Source organism: Triticum aestivum, chromosome 5A, assembly GCF_018294505.1.
Source record: "Triticum aestivum cultivar Chinese Spring chromosome 5A, IWGSC CS RefSeq v2.1, whole genome shotgun sequence".
In the NCBI taxonomy this organism is placed as follows: Eukaryota; Viridiplantae; Streptophyta; class Magnoliopsida; order Poales; family Poaceae; genus Triticum; species Triticum aestivum.
The window spans coordinates 26,304,460-26,325,227 of NC_057806.1; the positions used below are offsets into that span (position 1 = coordinate 26,304,460).

The following is a 20,768-nucleotide window of genomic DNA, read 5'->3' on the forward strand; positions in this document are numbered from 1 at the left end:
TTCACTTGTTTCGTAAAACATATTTCACTCATTCAAAAAATGTTCGAAATAATTAGTTTGACATGTTTTACATGACTAGTTTAAAATTCTGAAATAAGAAGTTTCATGTATTTCACACCCAAAGTGTGTCATGTGTATGAAAAACATATTTCACTCATTTTTAAAAATTGGCTCACCCAATTCAAAGCTCATATTTCACTATTTTTAGAAAGGTGATTTCACTCAAAGCAAATAACTGATTTCAAATATTTGAAAACACTTATTTGACTCAATTAAAAAATCACTTGTTTTGTAAAACATATTTCATTCATTTTTGAAAAAAATGGTCTCACCCAATTCAAAGATCACATTTCACTATTTTTAGAAAGCTGATTTCACTCATTTCAAATGTTGAAATTTAAATATGTTTGAATGTATTCAAGATTGGTCTTATTCTAAAGCTCCAGGAGTTCAAATATATACAAAGTTTCAAAAACAAAATTTTTGTTTTGAAGATATGAACAATCTAAAATGGTGAAAAGGGAATTAAAAGTGATGGATTTAGAGATGGAGAGAGGAGAGATAATGTCAGAGACATGCATGTTATAGTATGTACCATGAGCAGTAAAAAGAGAAAAGCAGGACCATGCATGCGTCCTTTGCATGTGCATGATGGACCCGGTCTGATGAAATACGGTGACTTAAATAGATAGAAGGGGGGAATACAAATGTACACCTTTTGAGCTGGCAGCATGCTATTGGTGAGAGAACCACCTGTACATCCCCGGCACCAGTAAAAAACACTTTGCATAAATTAGGCGTCCCTCGTGTAGAAATAGGCACCGGTGCTTCAGAAAATCCGATTAATTTTTCTAAGCACCTAGCATTGTACAAGGCTTAAGAAGGGACCGTTCTAGAAGGAGTGACGTGAACGGACCGGCTCAAAGCCGCACACCCACGTGTCCACGAGGAAATTCCCTTTTTTTAAGTACGAGGAAACCTCCTTAAAAGCCTATCATATGCATTACGTATTTACGTATGGATTTTGGTTTAATTTCTTGGAATCTTTAACGGTCTTGCTCTTTCTCAGCTAGCTGAGAAATAATTTGGTCTCTTTTACGGGATCAATCGTCCGATTTACTAGTACGTAGTGTTTTTTTATAGAATACATAATGGTTCGTGCCAACGTGCAAACTTGGGGAGCTCCTATACAGCGTTGCAGGCGCCCGATCCGGTGCCTGTAGCGCTGGTAGCATGGGCCGGCCCACTAGCGTGCTGCCTCAAGTTTTTTTTATTTTTTCATGAAATTAAAAATATGAAATGAAGAAGTGTTTACAGATTTAAAGAAAAAAGTGCATCCATTTGAAAAAATATGTTCACATCTTTAAAAAAGGTCCATAAATTTTGGAAAGTTCATCAGTTTGAAAAAAAGTTCATTCAAATTGAAAAAAGTTCATGCAATTTAGCAAAAGTTAATCAAATTTGAAAAAATTTCATAGAAATTGAAAAAAAGTTCATATATTTTTAGAAAAATTTCATGGAACTGAAAAAAAGTTCATAAATCAAAAAAAGTTCATCCATTTTCAAGACAAATATTCATTAAATATCTAAAAAGTTCATCAATCTCAAAAAAGTTCACAGAATTTTCAAAAAACAAATCGTCAACCGGCCTCTAGATGGGCCGGCGCATTTACGGACGCCACGGGCGCCAGTTAACAAAATGCACGTTAACTGGCGCCAGTGGCGCCAAATAAGAAATGCCGCAAACTTGTGCCGCGAGGCCCAAGTAGGTGGTGTGCAACAGTTGGGAGCATGGCCGGTTCAGTGCGAAATCACTAATTAAGGAGTATTCGTTGCAAAGAACACTCCACTTTCCTAGGTCGCGACAACTGGCGCACACGCAGCACGCCACTTGTCGCAACCTGGGAGTTTTCCTTTTTTTTCGTAGATTCGTTTATTCAAAACGTTTTATCTCTTAAACCATGCGTCCAAATCTCGAACTGTTTTCACCATTGGATTCCTCGCGTCGAGATTTTCAAAATTAGATTCCATGTTGATAGGTTTTGACGAACTTTTTTTTCATATAAAATCGGACGAAAAAAACCGGGCGAAAAACCGAACCGGGAGCACGGTTTTTTCCCTTTCCGAAAGAGGCACGCCCGTGCCTCTCGCGAAATCACAACCTGCTTCTCGTGGAAGCAAAACCGTGACTCCCGTGGAAGGAAAAAAAAGAAAGCGCTTTTTTTTCGTTTCTGAGAGGCACGGCCATGACTTTCGCGAAAGCACAACCGTGCCTCTCACGAAAGCAAACCGTGACTCTCGCGAAAGAAAAAAAAATTAGAAAATGCGTATTTTTTCCCTTTCCGAGAGGCACGGCCGTGACTTTCGCGTTAGCACAACCGTGCCTCTCGCGGAAGCAAAACCGTGGCTCTCACAAAAAAAATAGAAAACGTGTTTTGTTTTTCCCTTTCCGAGAGGCACGGCCGTGACTCTCGCGAAAGCACAACTGTGCCTCTTGCGAAATCAAAACCGTGACTCTCACGAAAGAAAAAAAATAGAGAACGTATTTTTTTTGTTTCCGAAAGGCACGGCCGTGACTCTCGATAAAGCACAATCGTGCCTCTCGTGAAAGAAAAATCGTGACTTTTGTGAAAGGAAAAAAAAAAGAAAACGTGTTTTTTCGCGCAAAATTTTTTTTTTCAATTTTTTTTATCGAAAAGCTAAAAAAGACCGGGGAAAAACCAAAATGTCGAAAAAAATCCAGAAAAAAAACCATTTAAAAAGCCGAAAACGCGTGCGAAAAAATAAAAAAACAAAATCCGAAGAGAGTGTTCAGAGCGTGACACGTGATGAATGGCTGAGAGCGCGCCAAGTGGCGCTGATCGTTGCGAGGCTCCCGAAGAAGCGCTCGTTAACTAGTTACTCCCGGTTCAGGGTCCAACGCCTTCTCAAAACTGGACCAAGGTGTTGCTTCGGGCTGCCAGCAGGCCATCCGAGGCCTGGAAGCTTGCTACTAGGCCAGAAACATGATCCACTCTCATTTAGGAACCCTTACCTGATTCTCAAAAAAAAAAAAAAGGAACCCTTACCCTGGTTCCCCTAATAAAAAAAAGTTCAGGAACCCTGGCTGCAAACGCAACGCCCCGTCTTCAGCCGTCCTCGCACCAGAACGGCGCACCGCCGCCCGCCTTCCGACCGAAGACTGGCACAGCCCCGGGCCAGGGTAGCACCGATCCGGCACGCACTACGGTGGCCTCCTGTGCACGCTCCACTGCGACAGAAGCAGCACCGTGAGACGTGAGTGCTTCTGATTTTATCCCCAGTTGATAACTCTTCTTTCTGAATTTATGATTTCCCACAACTGAGAAGTAATAGAGGATGGCTTTAATTTATGGGCGCCGCTACGCGTCTTCCGGCGGATGTTTACTTCCGCCGCATGGAGTACCGTTGGATGAGCGCCCTGACAGCCGTCTGATCTAAACATCGCACGCGCGTGACCACCTCCCTACTTCCTGCAACAGCCGCTCAGTTTCGGAAATAGAGTCTCCTCACCGTCGTCCTGCCACAGCTTTGCCCAGCGCGGCGGCAGTCGCCACCACCACCAAATCGCTACCGCCGGCGCGTCGGAGAACTAGTCCTTGCCGTGCTCGCCGGAGTTGCTCCTCCTCCTCCGTCTCAGCCCCGCGAGCAGCTCCTAGCTCCAATCGAGCACGACGGTGGCCACCTCTCACGCCTGACGCTTCTTCGGCGTTTTCTGCAACTGAAGCTATGTTTCTGAAACATGCCTCATGTTGCAATGTCTGACCACTCACTCTCTAACGTCGGGCGCTCCTGCGGCGCTGCAACTCGGGCTATTTTTTGAAACAAGATCCTTGTTGCAGAAAAAAACCTTCACAACAGAAACATTTCTCTTCTTTCTGAAATAAAAGATATGTTGCGGAAATCTTTTGAAACAAGACCCCAGTTGCAGAAAAAAAACCTTCACCACCGAATCGTTTTTTCTTTCGTTCTGAAACTAGTCATGTGTATTAGAAATCAACTGAAAACAAGACCCTTATTGCAAGAAAACGACTCTTCGCGCGGGACTGCCTTGTGGCCAGCGTGGCTGCTTGATCAGGATTGATCTAACGGCTACCCAAGTGGTGGCTCGCGCGCGCATCAGCCGGTTGAAGGTAAACTTTTTCCTTAATTTATCGGTTGATTTATTACCGTATCATATACGGTCAAATTTAAGCAAGATGGATTTTATGCATTTTGATTTCTGGATTATGAATCTTTTTGTGTCCATCAAGTTCTAATGACCTTGGTTGCCCTTGTTTAGGTGAAAGTACTTAGTAGCAGCTTCCAATCATGATAGGAGGAGGCAGGGAGCTAGTATTAGGGAGAAGAATGACATCGTGAAAAAGAAAGTCCGAACAATCATTGGACAGGGCAAAAAAAAATCACATATACGTGTATTAAGGAAAAAGTATTTGGTCCTGATACCTAGACATATGAGTCGCTGGGATAAACCATAGCTGCTACCTTGTTGAGCGACCATCAACAGCAGCATGATTTTTATCAGGCAACTTCTGATTGTAAAAGTCATATGAGAGAATTCAAAGTGACGGAGTACCAATTGAATCTGCTCTAGCATATCTGTATATGCTTATGCATAATTCTGTGTGCGCACGGAGGGAACTGATCCGAGTGAATGAACGGCAGTGAACTATGAACATGAGCATCTTGGCCTGAGTCTGAACGGTGTCATGTTTTGGCAAGTTGAGATCTTCCCAGTGCTTAACCTTAGTTCGTTTTGTTACTGCCCAAGGGTTCAAAAAGTGGAGGAGCGGGTTCATGTCGCCTGCAGTTTTCAAGCCATAATTCACGCAGATACTTGTGTCACCGTTCTGCTTACCCACCATCCAAAATGGGTAACCGCTGCGCTGGCTAATTTCTAGCATTTCGAGATGCTTCGATGTGCAAAGGCCATCAAGCACCTCTGCTTCAACTGTGGACTGCGACTTGTATTATATTGTTGGAGCAATAACAGTATATAACCAACTAAAGCAACCTCCCTCATGAATTAAATGTTGGAAACTTCGGCTGGAGAAGACCTGAATTTGGAAATTACTCCCTCTGTAAACTAATATAAGAACGTTTAGATCACTACTTTAGTATTCTAAACGCTCTTATATTAGTTTACGGAGGGAGTACATAGATATTTAAGGCAGCGTAATCACAAAACAGTTGGTACAAGTGTTCAGCTTTATTGGAATACAATGCTTGAAAGATAAAATAAAACATGAATTAAACAGCTGGGGACTTCCAGCCTTACATGACAAGAACCAACCACATCAACCATGAAGGGACCAAGTTAAACTGATGGGACTCCAGCTTTCCCTGCTTTAGAGCAAGCTTCTTCTGTTGAACATACTCCAAGGCTTCAAGCAGCTTTATTGCTCCTACGACCTCACTATAACTCTGATCTCTTCGCGGTCAGATTTGAGTCGATGATTATTCTCCACCTCCAGCACCTCTACTACAGCAGCCAATGCACCTTCTTTGACACAACTGATCTGCACCTCTTTAAGGTTTTTCAAGTGCTCAATACCAGCAGTTGTCTTCCACTGGTCATCAAACTGCAGCACAAGCGTCTCCAGCTCTGGCATGCATCCTTTCTCAAATCCATAAACTTCAGGAACTTCAGGAGAATAGCCCAGAGTTAGTTCCTTGAGCTTCGGAAAGGACTGGCTACTGCGTGCAACCATGTCTTGCCCGTGTCTTATGAAGTATGGCCCCAGGGTCAGCCTCTGCAGGTTGGGCAACTTACATATGTCGCTGAATAGTTGGACACCATCAACGTATGTCCAAGCTATGACCAACTCGGTAAGATTCATGAGTCCCCCCACCCATTTTGGCAATTGGTCAATGAGGCCGCAAATCCTAAAGTAACGGAGCAGCTGTGGTGGCGACTTTACTTGATGGAGAAAATGCAATGCCCGTTTGAAAGGCCATTTATCACAACCAAGATTTCCAATGTCGAGCAACTGGAGGGAGTTCATCTTGCTCAGGGATTTGGCAAGCTCTTCGAGAACATTCTGATCCATATCCTTATTTCTTGTGTCTACATAGATGCATAAGTCTTCCAATTGATCCAGGTCACCAATCTCCTTGGCGACCTTCTCCTCAGATACCACAACCGCTTTATTCAGCTGGCGTAGTGCCTTCATTTTGTTGATCCCTTGGGGCAGTATCCAACCAGACATTAAATTGCCATCTTTGGTGGTGAACAACAGGTGCTCCAGCTTCTCTAGCTTTGTGACTGTTTCTGGTAGACTCGTCAGTTGTGTTTGACGTACATCAAGTGTCTGTAAATGCTCGAGATCACCAATTCTTGAAGGCATCACCTTGATATCTGAACACTTCAAGCTTAAGAACCTTAAAAGATACATCCGACAGATATGACTCATATGCTCTTTCTGCAGACCTTTGCAGTCTTCTAGGTCAAGTACCCTTAGCAACATGAACTCTCCTAACCGGGCAAGCAGATTTTGTGCTTCAGTATCAAATATGCTTAGTGATCGGACATGCTTCATAGTCATCGCCTTGATACCACGGTGTGCTGTCATTTTCTTTGATGAAGACTCTTGGGTTGCCTCTACTCCGCCATGTATGGCAAGACGTCGAATCCTATCATATGCCATCCCTTCATATTGCCTACCTAGTAGGCTAACAAAGTTAGACTCTAGGGATTTGGACACCATGACCTCAAGCATCATGTCATGCATTCGGCATGTCTCTTCCCTCCATTGGTACACGGTAACTATATCGGTGCCTCGGTCAATCATGCTTCTACTCATCAGCTCATTGAAGTAGGCTTCAGCAAGCTCCATCTGGGTCATCCCTCGCTTCTCAGGAATTAACCCTTCAGCGATCCATCTCTTCAATAGTCGATCCTTGCAGATCACGTAATCCTCTGGGAAAATGCTAAGATACATAATGCAAGCCTTGAGGTGGTGGGGTAGGTGGTCATAGCTAAGTGTGAGTATCTGCCTCATCCCCTCAAGAGTAGGATTGTTATCCATCTGTGAACCAATTGACCTGCCAACTATTTCCCACATCTTCTTCCCTTCTGGATGTGTATAGCTTGCCAAAAGGCTTGCAATGTTAGCAATGGCTAAGGGTAGCCCACCACATTTTTTCAAGATGTTTTCCATTGCACCTTTCAAATACTCTGGGCAAGAATCTTCGGTCATTGAGCCAAATGCTTTTCTTCGGAACAACTGATCTGACTGTTTCTCATCTAGGGGCTTCATATGATGGATGTAATAATCACAATAATTAGAACATGCTTTGGCCACAGTATCTATCCGAGTGGTCACGATGATTCTGCTGCCGCAGTTGCTGCTTGGTAACTTGGACCAGATTGCCTCCCAGGCTGCTTTGCTCCATACATCATCGATAAAAATTAGGTACCTACACTCATAGATATGCAAGAGTTAGAATATTCTGTCTGCAGAAACTGGCAATTGATTGCATCAAATTGTATGAAATTCTACTGGATGGTGTTTTAAACTCCTTTTTCGACATTCCACTAATATATATTACTGCAGGGTGGAGAATAAGTTATTTTGCATCCAGGATTTTCTTACCTTACATCATTCTATACGTTCACATCTTCTCGTCACATACAAAAAATATGTGATCTACATTTTCTGAAGTTCTTCTTGATTTCAGGAAGATAAAATTTAGGTGACGTAAAATTTGGCTGCTATTCAGCTTATTATGTGACTATATGAACATGCATTTTCTTAATTATTTCTAAACTGATCGCATACCATGCAAGTTGAATAATGGCACCAAGCCACCAACAAATTTTACTTTTATCTCTCTCTCTCTCTCTCTCTCTCTCTATATATATATATATATATATATATATATATATATATATATATAAATATTAACACTACTAAGAAGGAAAAGCTAGGCCTGCCCATCTTATCGATGGAAATAATCATCTTATCGACGGTATACCTGTTGTTCTGGAGACTCTCCTTGAGCATGCCTTCTAGCTCGCCTACATCCATGCCGTCAATCTTACGAAGGAGCGCCGCTTGCTCGTTTTGATTAGACGGTAGGGTCACGACCTGCAGAAGCACGCGCTTTAGTAATCCCTGGAGATCCTTGCTGCCGAAGGTCTGCGACACGGACACATTGGCCTGGCGTTTGAACTCCGTCTCCAGCTGCCGGCAGACCTCCATGGCCAGCGTGGTTTTCCCGAGGCCTCCAAAGCCCACGATAGAGAACACCTTGAGCTCTTTGTCACTCTCACAGACAGCCGCCTTCACCACCTTCTTGCCCAGGTTCTCAGCCTGGGCCTTGATGCCGACGAACTGGTTGGGGTCGTTGTGAGGGCGTGGCGCACGTGCTGACGCCACCACTGCCTGCAAAGCCTCCGAAGAAGAAGCAGTGCGGCCCAGCAGCTCGATGCTGACGCCGTAACGAGCATGGCGCTCGCTGATGGAAACAGCACGGATGCGGAGGGCCGTGATCTCGCCGGCGAGGCAATGGCGAGGGAAAAGCGTAGCAAGCAGGCGTTTGGACCAGACGAGGAAGCCGTCGCCCTGCTGGCACCTGATGCGAAACAGGTAGAGGTCGACGCAGTCCTCGGCGTCGTAGGCGAGCTCCCGGAGTTGCTTCATCCACTCCCGGACGAAGTGGCTCAAGCCACTTGCATCAGCTTCGGACTGCATGCGCAGGAGGGTGTTCATCGTGGCCAGCTCGTCCCTCAGCTCAGTGACCTCGCCGCGGACGGCGCGGAGCTGGCGGAACTCCTGCCCAACCAGCTGCACAACGTTGCTCAAAACGGCCATCGACGCGCGCTCCATGAGTTCTGTCTCTCTTGGTTCTCCGAAAGCTAGGATGGTTATGGAATGTGCTAAGTTGTGACCCCAAAGGATGGGTTCGATCAGCTTAAATAATGTGGCCAACTTCACTATGTAAGGATCTTATCGCCTTAACTAATGATGACAGTCTGAAACTTTACTCTCTCTTTTTGAATTGCAAACTGTAGAACAATAGTTATACAGTAATTTTCATTAATCAAGTATCCACAAGAGTGTAATATTTACAAGAGGAGCAGTGCTATCCAGACGACATTATTTTGACAATTTGCAGCCGACGATTGAATCCAGCGGTGCAATGTTCTTCACGTCGGAGCAACGGACGGTGGATTTTTTTAATCGTGCACAGATCGTCCAAAGCTCATCGTGTGTGGAGCAGTTTCGTTACAAGACAGACAGAAAAAAAAACAGTACTAGTCCTGCAGGAGCTTTCTCAACCAATACCCGTTCGTAGCATCATGATTTTCACAGATAAAAATGTGATCCTTGTCTTACACTCATCACAGATGGATGGCAATCCATTGCTTCAAGCTGTTCAAATTTTTAACTTTAATTATGTGCTTCAACAGCAGTAAATCAGCTTTGGGATTTCGTTTTTGTTAGATTCGGCGTCTTGGTTAGGGCTATGTGACGGCGGCGATGTCCCTTAGTAGGAATAATGTCTCCCACGTCATATCCCCATCCCGATGGTGCCTCAAGCATCATCGGAAGGCGTGTGGAGCTTTGTCACCGTCGGATATCTTAGGGTTCGGTCTGTGCTGGTCTTCGGTGAATCTGTTTGGATCTGATTCGTTTGAGTGTTTACAGGTTTGACACTTCTGATCTACGACTTTCTTCATCGCTGATGGTTGCTACTCTGGTGCGCTGATCCTATGAGGCCTTAGCATGACGACTTTCTGATTGTCTACTGCAATAAGGTTTGCCCAGCTCCGGTTGGGGAGGGGCGACGACGGCGGCGTGCCTTCGGCTCTCTCCAGTGCCTGTAGTCGTCGTTATGTGGTCCACAGACATAGTTGTGATTTTTATTATCTCTGTTGTTCTTTATATTGCCATGATTAAAAATAAATAGATTGGAAGTTTCTTGATTTTTTCCATGAATAACACTTGGAACCCCTTGTCTGAATATTTTTCCCATTCTTTGTAACCAAATGTTCCAGTACCATTGTATAAATATGTCCACATCAATCGTGGGTGGAAGTTGTTGATGAGCCAGAATTATGTCAGCAAAAATGAAAATCCCCGCTCTCTTATTTGGTATGATACTGCTCCAACAGTTTGGTGCAAAGCAGTAGTGTAAAAAAGGTGTCTAATTACTTCCTCAGCATGCTCATTACACTGGACACTCATAGCAATCTAGATAAAAGTTTTTCCTTCTTAAAAGGTTTCTGGTATTTACTCTACCATCACTACTGAAATTTTCATATACGCCGGGTGTGGGCGTCTACGCCGAGAGCCAAAACACGGGCACTCGGCGAAGTAAACAACATCGAGAGTCACACTCGGCAAAGGGAGTAAGTCGGCAAACACACGACAATGCCGACAGCATTGCTCGGCAAACAAGTTATACTCGGCAAAGGGACTATTGGCCGAGGGCCACCCGGCCACACACGGCAAAGTTTTTCCACGTGGCACATTCGGCGGCGACTGGCGGCATGGTTACGGTTGCAACTCTTTGCCGAGTGTGATGCTCGGCAAAGATTTAGTCCCACCTCGCCTGCCGACTAGCAAAATGACCTGTTTAAATAGTTCAATAGTCCAACCACAGTAAGCTTCGGTCTTCTCTCATTACTAAGAGTCCATACAATCACTATGATTCTTCTAGTGGCTGTTACCCGAGAGTGGCACTCGGTAAATGACAAGTTGCCGAGAGTAGCTCTCGGTAAAGATAAGGCCACCATCAAAGTTTAGTCCCACCTCGCCCCCCGAGCAAGTTCTGCACCTGCTTAAATACCTTCATCTATTAGATTGTTACAAGCGTGGGTCTACCTTGCACTCTATTTCGAGGGTATGCAGGATGAGTATGATTTATCATCTGTATTCATCGTGTATATTCTTCAAGTGGAGAACATGGATGACTAATGTATTTTTTCGCTAAACTCGGGTACCCGAGAGTTGCTCTCGGTAAACGAGCAGTTACCGAGAGTGGCTCTCGGTAAAGATAAGGCCACCATCAAAGTTTAGTCCCACCTCGCCTATAGACAAGCAACAAGACCTGTTTAAATATAAATAGTGGGATAGTCCAGATGCAGTAAGCTTCGGTATTCATTACACCCTTGTTAAGGAGATGGACTATTTGTGATGTCGATGGTAGGATTGCTCGGGATATGGCACGGTGTCATCACAGGGCCTCTGTAGGGTGTGGTAAAAGTTTGGACGCGTTTCGAGTAAGCCTCCCCTGAGGCCACTTGTAAACCGCACCATCTCCGAGCTAGTATCTGGGTATCTAGAGGGAACGTGTTCGGTTTGTGTAGGAAGTGTTGGTCCTGTTGCTCCGTTGGCCTCGAAACTTCTCGTGCTCTAAGAGGGGCAACCGCATGGCACGTGCCACGGCCTTGTATTTTTTGGGGACGCGCACAATATTCGGAAAATTTATTGCTCTGCTAGGGTTTCATCGCCGGGAATTGCAGATCAACAAGGTGGCACATGAAATCATGCCGGGTAGCGGCATGGGGAATAATTTTTGATGTCCTTGTGTCATGCCTACGCCTTGCACAGACGAGGCAGGGGCATGCCCTGCCACCGGGTTACCAAAAGTACCTCGGTGTCATTCCTGATGCAACCGTTGAAATCCTCGGAAAACCGTACGATGGTAGGATTGCTCGGGATCTAGCACGGTGTCATCACAGGGCCTCTGTAGGGTGTGGTATTGGACACATTTCGAGTAAGCCTCCCCTTCGGCCACTTGTAAACCGCACCGTCTCCGAGCTAGTATCTGGGTATCGAGAGGGAACGTGTCCAGTTTGTGCAGGAAGTGCTGGTCCTGTTGCTCCGTTGGCCTCGAAACTTCTCGTGCTCTAAGAGGGGGCAACCGCATGGCACGTGCCACGGCCTCGCATTTTTCGGGGACGCGCGCAATATTCGGGAAATTTATTGCTCTTCTAGGGTTTCCTCGCTGGGAATTGCAGATCAGCAAGGCGACACATGAAATCTTGGTGGTTAACGGCATGGGGAATCACTTGTGATGTCCTTGTGGCATGCCTACACCTTGATTGGATGAGGGAGGAGTGTCATTTCCGAGTGCCTCACTCGGTATGTTTTCCATTTCCGAGTGTGCTTTATCCTTTGCTGAGCGTTTCTCTCGGAAAAGGTGGAAAACCTAGATCTAGGCTGTGTACATTTACTGAGAGACGCACCGACAAACGCTCAGTAAAGGTCGGCGAACACTTAACCCCCCGTGTGGTCTCTTCTCTCTCTTTCTCACCGGCGCCCCCCGCCCCGGTCGGCGCCCTCCACACCGGCGCCCTCCCCACCGACGCCCCCAGCCCCACCGGCGCCCCACGACCCCACCAGTGCCCCCCCGACCCCGCTGGTGCCCCCTCCCCAAGCCCACCGGTGACCCCACCAACCCCGCCGGCACCACCTCGCCCTCTCGGTGAGTTTCACCCCCCTCCCCGATCTTGTATTTATGCATGAGTGTATGTATGGTGCTACCTCTTGAGCACTGCGTCGGTTTTACCTTGAAGAGGAAAGGGTGATGCAACAAAATAGCGTAAGTATTTCCCTCAGTTTTTGAGAACCAAGGTATCGATCCAGTAGGAGGCCACACGCAAGTCCCTCGTACCTACACAAACAAATAAGAACCTCGCAACCAACACGATAAAGGGGTTGTCAATCCCTTCACGGTCACTTACGAGAGTGAGATCTGATAGAGATAATAATGATAAGATAAATATTTTTGGTATTTTCATGATATAGATTGAAAGTAAAGGTTGCAAAGTAAAATAGATTGGAAACTTATATGATGGAAAATAGACCCGGTGGACATAGGTTTCACTAGTGGCTTCTCTCAAGATAGCATAAGTATTACGGTGGGTGAACGAATTACTGTAGAGCAATTGATTGAAAAGCGAATAATTATGAGAATATCTAGGCATGATCATGTATATAGGCATCACGTCCGTGACAAGTAGACCGACTCCTGCCTGCATCTACTACTATTACTCCACACATCGACCTCTATCCAACATGCATCTAGAGTATTAAGTTCATAAGAACAGAGTAACTCCTTAGGTAAGATGACATGATGTAGAGGGATAAACTCAAGCAATATGATATAAACCCCATCTTTTTATCCTCGATGGCAACAATACAATACGTGTCATTTCCCTTTCTGCCACTGGGATCGAGCACCGCAAGATTGAACCCAAAGCTAAGCACTTCTCCCATTGCAAGAAAGATCAATCTAGTAGGCCAAACCAAACTGATAATTCGAAGAGACTTGCAAAGATAACCAATCATGCATAAAAGATTTTAGAGAAGAATCAAATATTGTTCATAGATAGACTTGATCATAAACCCACAATTCATCAGATCTCGACAAACACACCGCAAAAAGAGTTACATCGAACAGATCTCCAAGAAGATCAAGTAAAACTTTGTATTGAGATTCAAAGAGAGAGAAGAAGCCATCTAGCTACTAACTATGGGCCCGAAGGTCTGAAGTAAACTACTCACACATCATTGGAGGGGGCATGGAGTTGATGTAGAGGCCCTCCGTGATAAATTCCCCCTCCGATGGAGCTTCGGAAAAGGTCCCAAGATGGGATCTCTTGGGTACAGAAGGTTGCGGCGGTGGAAATAGGGTTTTGTGGTGCTCCTGGATGTTTTTGGGGTATGTGAACATATATAGTAGGAAAAAGTAGGTCCACTGAACCACGAGGGGCCCACGAGGGGGAGGGCGCGCAAAGGGGGGTAGGCGCGTCCCCTGCCTCGTGGACACCTCGTTCGTTTCTTGACGTCCACCCCAAGTCCTCTGGATCACGTTTGTTCCAAAAATCACACTCCCGAAGGTTTCATTCTGTTTGGACTCCGTTTGATATTCCTTTTCTGCGAAACACTGAAATAGGCAAAAAAACAACAATTTGCACTAGGCCTTGAGTTAATAGGTTAGTCCCAAAAATAATATAAAAGTGTAAAATAAAGCCCATTAACATCCAAAACAGATAATATAATAGCATGGAACAATCAAAAATTATAGATACGTTGGATACGTATCAACATCCCCCAGCTTAATTCCAGCTCGTCCTCGAGTAGGTAAATGATAAAAACAGAATTTTTAATGTGGAATGCTTTCTAGCATGTTCTTCAATGCATTTTTCTCTATTGTGGCATGAATGTTCATATCCGAAAGATTCAAGATAAAAGTTTATTGTTGACATAAAAAAGTAATACTCCAAGTATGCTAATCAAGCAATTATGTCTTATCAAAATAACATGGCCAAAGAAAACATATCCCTAGAAAGTCATATAGTTTGGCTATGCTTCATTTTCGTCACACAAAATTCTCCCATCATGCACAACCCCGATGACAAGCCAAGCAATTGTTTTATACTTAGCCTTTTCAAACTCTTTCAACTTTTACGCAATATATGAGCGCGAGCCATGAACATAACACTATGTGTGGAATAGAATATGATGATTGAGGTTGTGTGAGAAGACAAAAAGGGAGAAAGTCTCACATTGACGCGGCTAATCAATGGGCTATGGAGATGCCCATCGATTGATGTCAATGCAAGGAGTAGTTATTGCCATGCAACGGATGCACTAGAGCTATATATGAAAGCTCATCAAAGAAACTAAGTGGGTGTGCATCCAACTTGCTTGCTCACGATGACCTAGGGCATTTGAGGAAGCCCATCATTGGAATATACAAGCCAAGTTCTATAATGAAAATTCCCACTAGTATATGAAAGTGACAAAATAAGAGACTCTCTAACATGAAGACCATGGTGCTACCTTGAAGCACAAGTGTGGAAAAAGGATAGTAACATTGTCCCTTCTCTCTTTTTCTACTTTTTTATTTGGGCCTTCTTTCCTTTTTTTATGGCCTCTTTTTTTCGTCCGGAGTCTCATCCCGACTTGTGGGGGAATCATAGTCTCCATGATCCTTTCCTCACATGGGACAATGCTCGAACAATGATCACCAAACTTTTATTTACTTACAACTCAAGAATTACAACTCGATACTTAGAACAAAATATGACTCTATGTGAATGCCTCCGGCGGTGTACCGGGATTGCGATGAATCAAGAGTGACATGTATGAAAAATTTGAGCATGGTGGTTTTGCCACAAATACGATGTCAACTACATGATCATGCAAAGCAATATGACAATGATGATGCATGTCATAATAAATGGAATGGTGGAAAGTTGCATGGCAATATATCTCAGAATGGCTATGGAAATGCCATAATAGGTAGGTATGATGGCTTTTTTGAGGAAGATATAAGGAGGATTATGTGTGACAGAGCGTATCATATCACGGGGTTTGGATGCACCGGCGAAGTTTGCACCAACTCTCAAGGTGAGAAAGGGCAATGCACGCTATCGAAGAGGCTAGCAATGATGGAAGGGTGAGAATGCTATAATCTATGGACTCAACATTAGTCATAAAGAACTCACATACTTATTGCAAAAATCTACAAGTCATCAAAACCAAGAACTACACACATGCTCCTAGGGGGATAGATTGATAGGAAAAGACCATCGCTCGTCCCCGGCCGCCACTCATAAGGAAAGCAATCAAAGAACACCCCATGCTTCAAATTTGTCACATAACGTTTACCATACGTGCATGCTACGAGACTTGCCAACTTCAACACAAGTATTCATCAATTTCACAATTACTCAACTAGCACACCTCTAATATTACCACCTTTATATCTCAAAACCATCTATCAAGCATCCAACTTCTCTTAGCATTTAAAATTTATAACCAAAGTGAATTACCATGCTGTTCTAAAGGACTCTCAAAATGATATAAGTGAAGTATGAGAGATCAATTATTTCTATAAAAGAGAACCACCGCCGTGCTCTAAAAGATATAAGCGAAGCACTAGAGCCAAAATTATCCAACTCAAAAGATAAAAGTGAAGCACATAGAGTATTCTAATAAATTCCAATTCATGCGTGTCTCCCCCAAAAGGTGTGTACAGCAAGGATGATTGTGGTAAACTAAAAAGCAAAGACTCAAATCATACAAGACGCTCCAAGCAAAACACATATCATGTGGTGAATAAAAATATAGCTCCAAGTAAAGTTACTGATGGACGAAGACGAAAGAGGGGATGCCTTCCGGGGCATCCCCAAGCTTAGGCTTTTGATTATCCTTGAATTTTACCTTGGGGTTCCTTGGGCATCACCAAGCTTAGGCTCTTTCCACTCCTTGTTCCATAATCCATCAAATCTCTACTCAAAACTTGAAAACTTCACAACACAAAACTTAAAAGAAAATCTCGTGAGCTCCGTTAGTAAAAGAAAACAAACCACCACTTCAAGGTACTGTAATGAAATCATTCTTTATTTATATTTTTGTTAAACCTACTGTATTCCAACTTTTCTATGGTTTATAAACTCTATTACTAGCCATAGATTCATCAAAATAAGCAAACAACACATGAAAAACAGAATCTATCAAAAACAGAACAGTCTGTAGTAATCTGTAGGTTTCGAATACTTCTGGAACCCCAAAAATTCTAAAATAATTTGCTAGACGTGAGGACTTTATCTATTAATCATCTTCAAAAAGAATTAACTAAATATCACTCTCCAATAAAAAATGGCAGCAATTCTCGTGAGCGCTAAAGTTTCTATTTTTTACAGCAAGATCGCAAAGACTTTCCCCAAGTCTTCCCAAAGGTTCTACTTGGCACAAACACTAATTAAAAGCATAAAACCATATATAAACATAGGCTATATGTATTATTTATTACTAAACAGAATCGAAAAGCAAGAAACAAAAATAAAATTGTGTTGCCTCCCAACAAGCGCTATCGTTTAACGCCCCTAGCTAGGCATAAAAGCAATGATAGATCTAGGTATTATCATCTTTGGTATGCAATTCTTCAACAGAACACTTATAACCCTTAGGAGTTTTCTTCTCTTTATTAATGACTAAGCTCCTAGGCAAGAAATCAAGAAAATCATTTGTAGCAAAAGGTTCCTTAATGATAGTGAGAAAGTTGGGGTGAACACTAATGGATTTGAGATCCGCATTTTCCTTACTATAAGTTTCACCCTTATTTTTAGGAACATACATAATTTTGGCAACTTTGGTAGGAGGATTTGAAGTGTTCCTAACGGCAGAAAAAGCGGACCCCAAGTTGGTAATATTCTTTCATTAACTACGGGTTCTTTTTATTTAAAAGTTTTTAGAGTAACTCCTACCTTAGATCCATATTGGGTAATTTGGTTGTGGATCTTTTTATCCAAATTCCCAATCAATTCAACAGTGGCAACTTTATTTTCAATAATATCGAGCCTTTGCATAACATGTTCCAAAGTTAACATAGTTCCATTAACCAAGAGAGGTGGTGTGCCAAACAAATCTATCATAGCGTTATACGAATCAAAAGTGTGGCTACCCAAGAAATTTCCTCCGGTAATGGTATCAAGAATATATCTATTCCAAGGAATAATGCCTACATAAAAATTGCGAAGAAGAACGGAAGTAGATTGCTTCCTAGTAGATCTATTTTGCGCATTGCAAATTCTGAACCAAGCATCTCTTAGATTTTCTCCCTCTCTTTGTTTAAAATTAAGGACCTCATTCTCGGGAGACAAAGGAGTAGATAAAGGACTAGCCATAACGATGAAGCAAGCGAAAGAAAAGGCGAATGAAAAAGATGGCGAATAAAACAGCAAGGGTGAAGTGGGGGAGAGGAAAACGAGAGGCAAATTGCAAATAATGTAATGTGAGGGATAGAGTTTGTGATGGTACTTGGTATGTCTTGACTTGTGCGTAGACTCCCCGGCAACGGCGCCAGAAATCCTTCTTGCTACCTCTTGAGCACTGCGTTGGTTTTCCCTTGAAGAGGAAAGGGTGATGCAGCAAAGTAGCGTAAGTATTTCCCTCAGTTTTTGATAACCAAGGTATCGATCCAGTAGGAGGCCACACGCAAGTCTCCGGTACCTACACAAACAAATAAGAACCTCGCAACCAATGCGATAAAGGGGTTATCAATCCCTTCATGATCACTTACGAGAGTGAGATCTGATAGAGATAATAATGATAAGATAAATATTTTTGGTATTTTTATGATATAGATTGAAAGTAAAGGTTGCAAAGTAAAATAGATTGGAAACTTATATGATGGAAAATAGACCCGGGGGCCATAGGTTTCACTAGTGGCTTCTCTCAAGATAGCATAAGTATTACGGTGGGTGAACGAATTACTGTCGAGCAATTGATAGAAAAGCAAATAATTATGAGAATATCTAGGCATGATCATGTATATAGGCATCACGTCCGTGACAAGTAGACCGACTCCTGCCTGCATCTACTACTATTACTCCACATATCGACCGCTATCCAGCATGCATCTAGAGTATTAAGTTCATAAGAACAGAGTAACGCCTTAGGTAAGATGACATGATGTAGAGGGATAAACTCAAGAAATATGATATAAACCCCATCTTTTTATCCTCGATGGCAACAATACAATACGTGTCGTTTCCCTTTCTGCCACTGGGATTGAGCACCGCAAGATTGAACCCAAAGCTAAGCACTTCTCCCATTGCAAGAAAGATCAATCTAGTAGGCCAAACCAATCTGATAATTCGAAGAGACTTGCAAAGATAACCAATCATGCATAAAAGATTTCAGAGAAGAATCAAATATTGTTCATAGATAGACTCGATCATAAACCCACAATTCATCGGATCTCGACAAACACACCGCAAAAAGAGTTACATCGAATAGATCTCCAAAAAGATCGAGGATAAAGTTGTATTGAGATTCAAAGAGAGAGAAGAAGCCATCTAGCTACTAACTATGGACCCGAAGGTCTGAAGTAAACTACTCACACATCATCGGAGGGGCCATGGAGTTGATGTAGAGGCCCTCCGTGATCAATGCCCCCTCCGGCGGAGCTCCGGAAAAGGCCCCAAGATGGGATCTCTTGGGTACAGAAGGTTGCGGCGGTGGATATAGGATTTCGTGGTGCTCCTGGATGTTCTCGGGGTATGTGAACATATATAGGAGGAAGATGTAGGTCGGTTGAGCCACGAGGGGCCCACGAGGGGGAGGGCGCACCCAGGGGGTAGGCGCGCCCCCTGCCTCGTGGACACCTCGCTCATTTCTTGACGCCCACTCCGAATCCTCTGGATCACGTTTGTTCCAAAAATCACGCTCCCAAAGGTTTCATTCCGTTTGGACTCCGTTTGATATTCCTTTTCTGCGAAACACTAAAATAGGCAAAAAACAACAACAATTTGCACTGGGCCTTGGGTTAGTAGGTTAGTCCCAAAAATAATATAAAAGTGTAAAATAAAGCCCATTAACATCCAAAACAGATGATATAATAGCATGGAACAATCAAAAATTAAAGATACGTTGGAGACGTATCATATGGATGCATGGATTTTTTATATGGATGCATGGATTTTTATATGGATGCAAGGATTGATGGATGGCTAGATGTATGAATGTATATATGTATGTTTTAATGCATGGATTGATGCATGGACTTTTTTTGTAGTAAAGTTTTGGTAGTTTTTGTTATGTATCAATATATAGATGTATGTATGTATGTATGCATGAATGCATAGATGGATGCAAAGAAGTATGGATGAATGTAGATAATTGTTAATTTTTTGTATAGATAATTAATTGTTGATGCATCTAATAGTTCTTGTTGTTCGTATGGATGCTATATGGAGGAACAAAATCGACTTTTGACGAAGGCGGTCAATCTGGGCGAATTCTTCTTGTGATATACATTTGTCACGCACGATGGATTCGCCCAGCTTGAGCATCACCGAAAGTCAAAATATCCATGAGATAGTGTCCACCATATATACCACCAGTAGAGAGAATTCCACCATATATATATGAGAGAGATGAGAGTTGTTATTGGAGGAAGAAAATTGACTTTTGACGATGGCGGTCGATCTGGGCGAGTTCTTCTTGTGATATACATTTGCAACGCACGATGGACTCGCCCAACTGGACCATCACCGAAAGTTGAAATATCCGTGAGATAGTGTCCATCATATATACCACCAGCAAAGAGAGTTCCACCATATATACGTGTGAGCGATGAGAGTTGTTCTTGGAGGAAGAAAATTGTCTTTTGCCGAAGGCGGTCGACCTGGGCGAGTTCGTCTTGTGCTATACATTTTCACGCACGATGGACTCGCCCAGCTCGACCATCACCGAAAATCGAAATATCCATGAGATACTGTCCATCATGATTAATTTGCTTAGAAGTAATCTTTGATGTTTGATTCTTATGCTATTTTTCATTGTGTGATGAAAGGTGTTAGCACCGATAGATTTCGTGGATATGCTTCCTCCGACTACGCATCTTCCATTAGGGTTGACTCCGCTGTCAAGGAGAAGCTCGCCGAGGACCGCTTGGCGGCGCTTATTGAGAAGAACCCGCAGCTGATCCTAATAAAGTATTTTGAGGATCTGGCCAAGAAGAATCCCCCAACCAAGGAGAAGAAGGCCCCACCATGTAAGGAGTGTGACGACTCGACGCCATTGAGTCCACCGACGTACATTCCCTACGACGCTTGGTCCTCCACCGTGGGGGATGCCCCGACGTGCTCTGACTCCACAATCACTGGTTTCATGGACTACACCTCTGAGTAGTCCACCTATATAGTTTGGCGTTGATTTAGTGATGTAGTCATGTATGTGCTGATATGGACTTCTTAGATTGTCACTTGCGATGCTTTT

The 20,768-nt window shown here is 43.3% G+C and overlaps 1 protein-coding gene across 1 annotated transcript; it reads right to left on the reverse strand.

The window, feature by feature from the left end:
- Positions 1-5,423: 5,423 nt before the first annotated feature.
- LOC123101163 (disease resistance protein Pik-2-like) lies at positions 5,424-10,518 on the reverse strand. The gene is made up of 3 exons (XM_044522745.1): positions 10,497-10,518; positions 7,929-8,878; positions 5,424-7,442 (listed from the first exon to the last, which is right to left on the reverse strand). The coding sequence occupies exons 1-3, from the start codon at positions 10,516-10,518 to the stop codon at positions 5,424-5,426; spliced, it is 2,991 nt and encodes a 996-aa protein (XP_044378680.1).
- Positions 10,519-20,768: the final 10,250 nt, after the last annotated feature.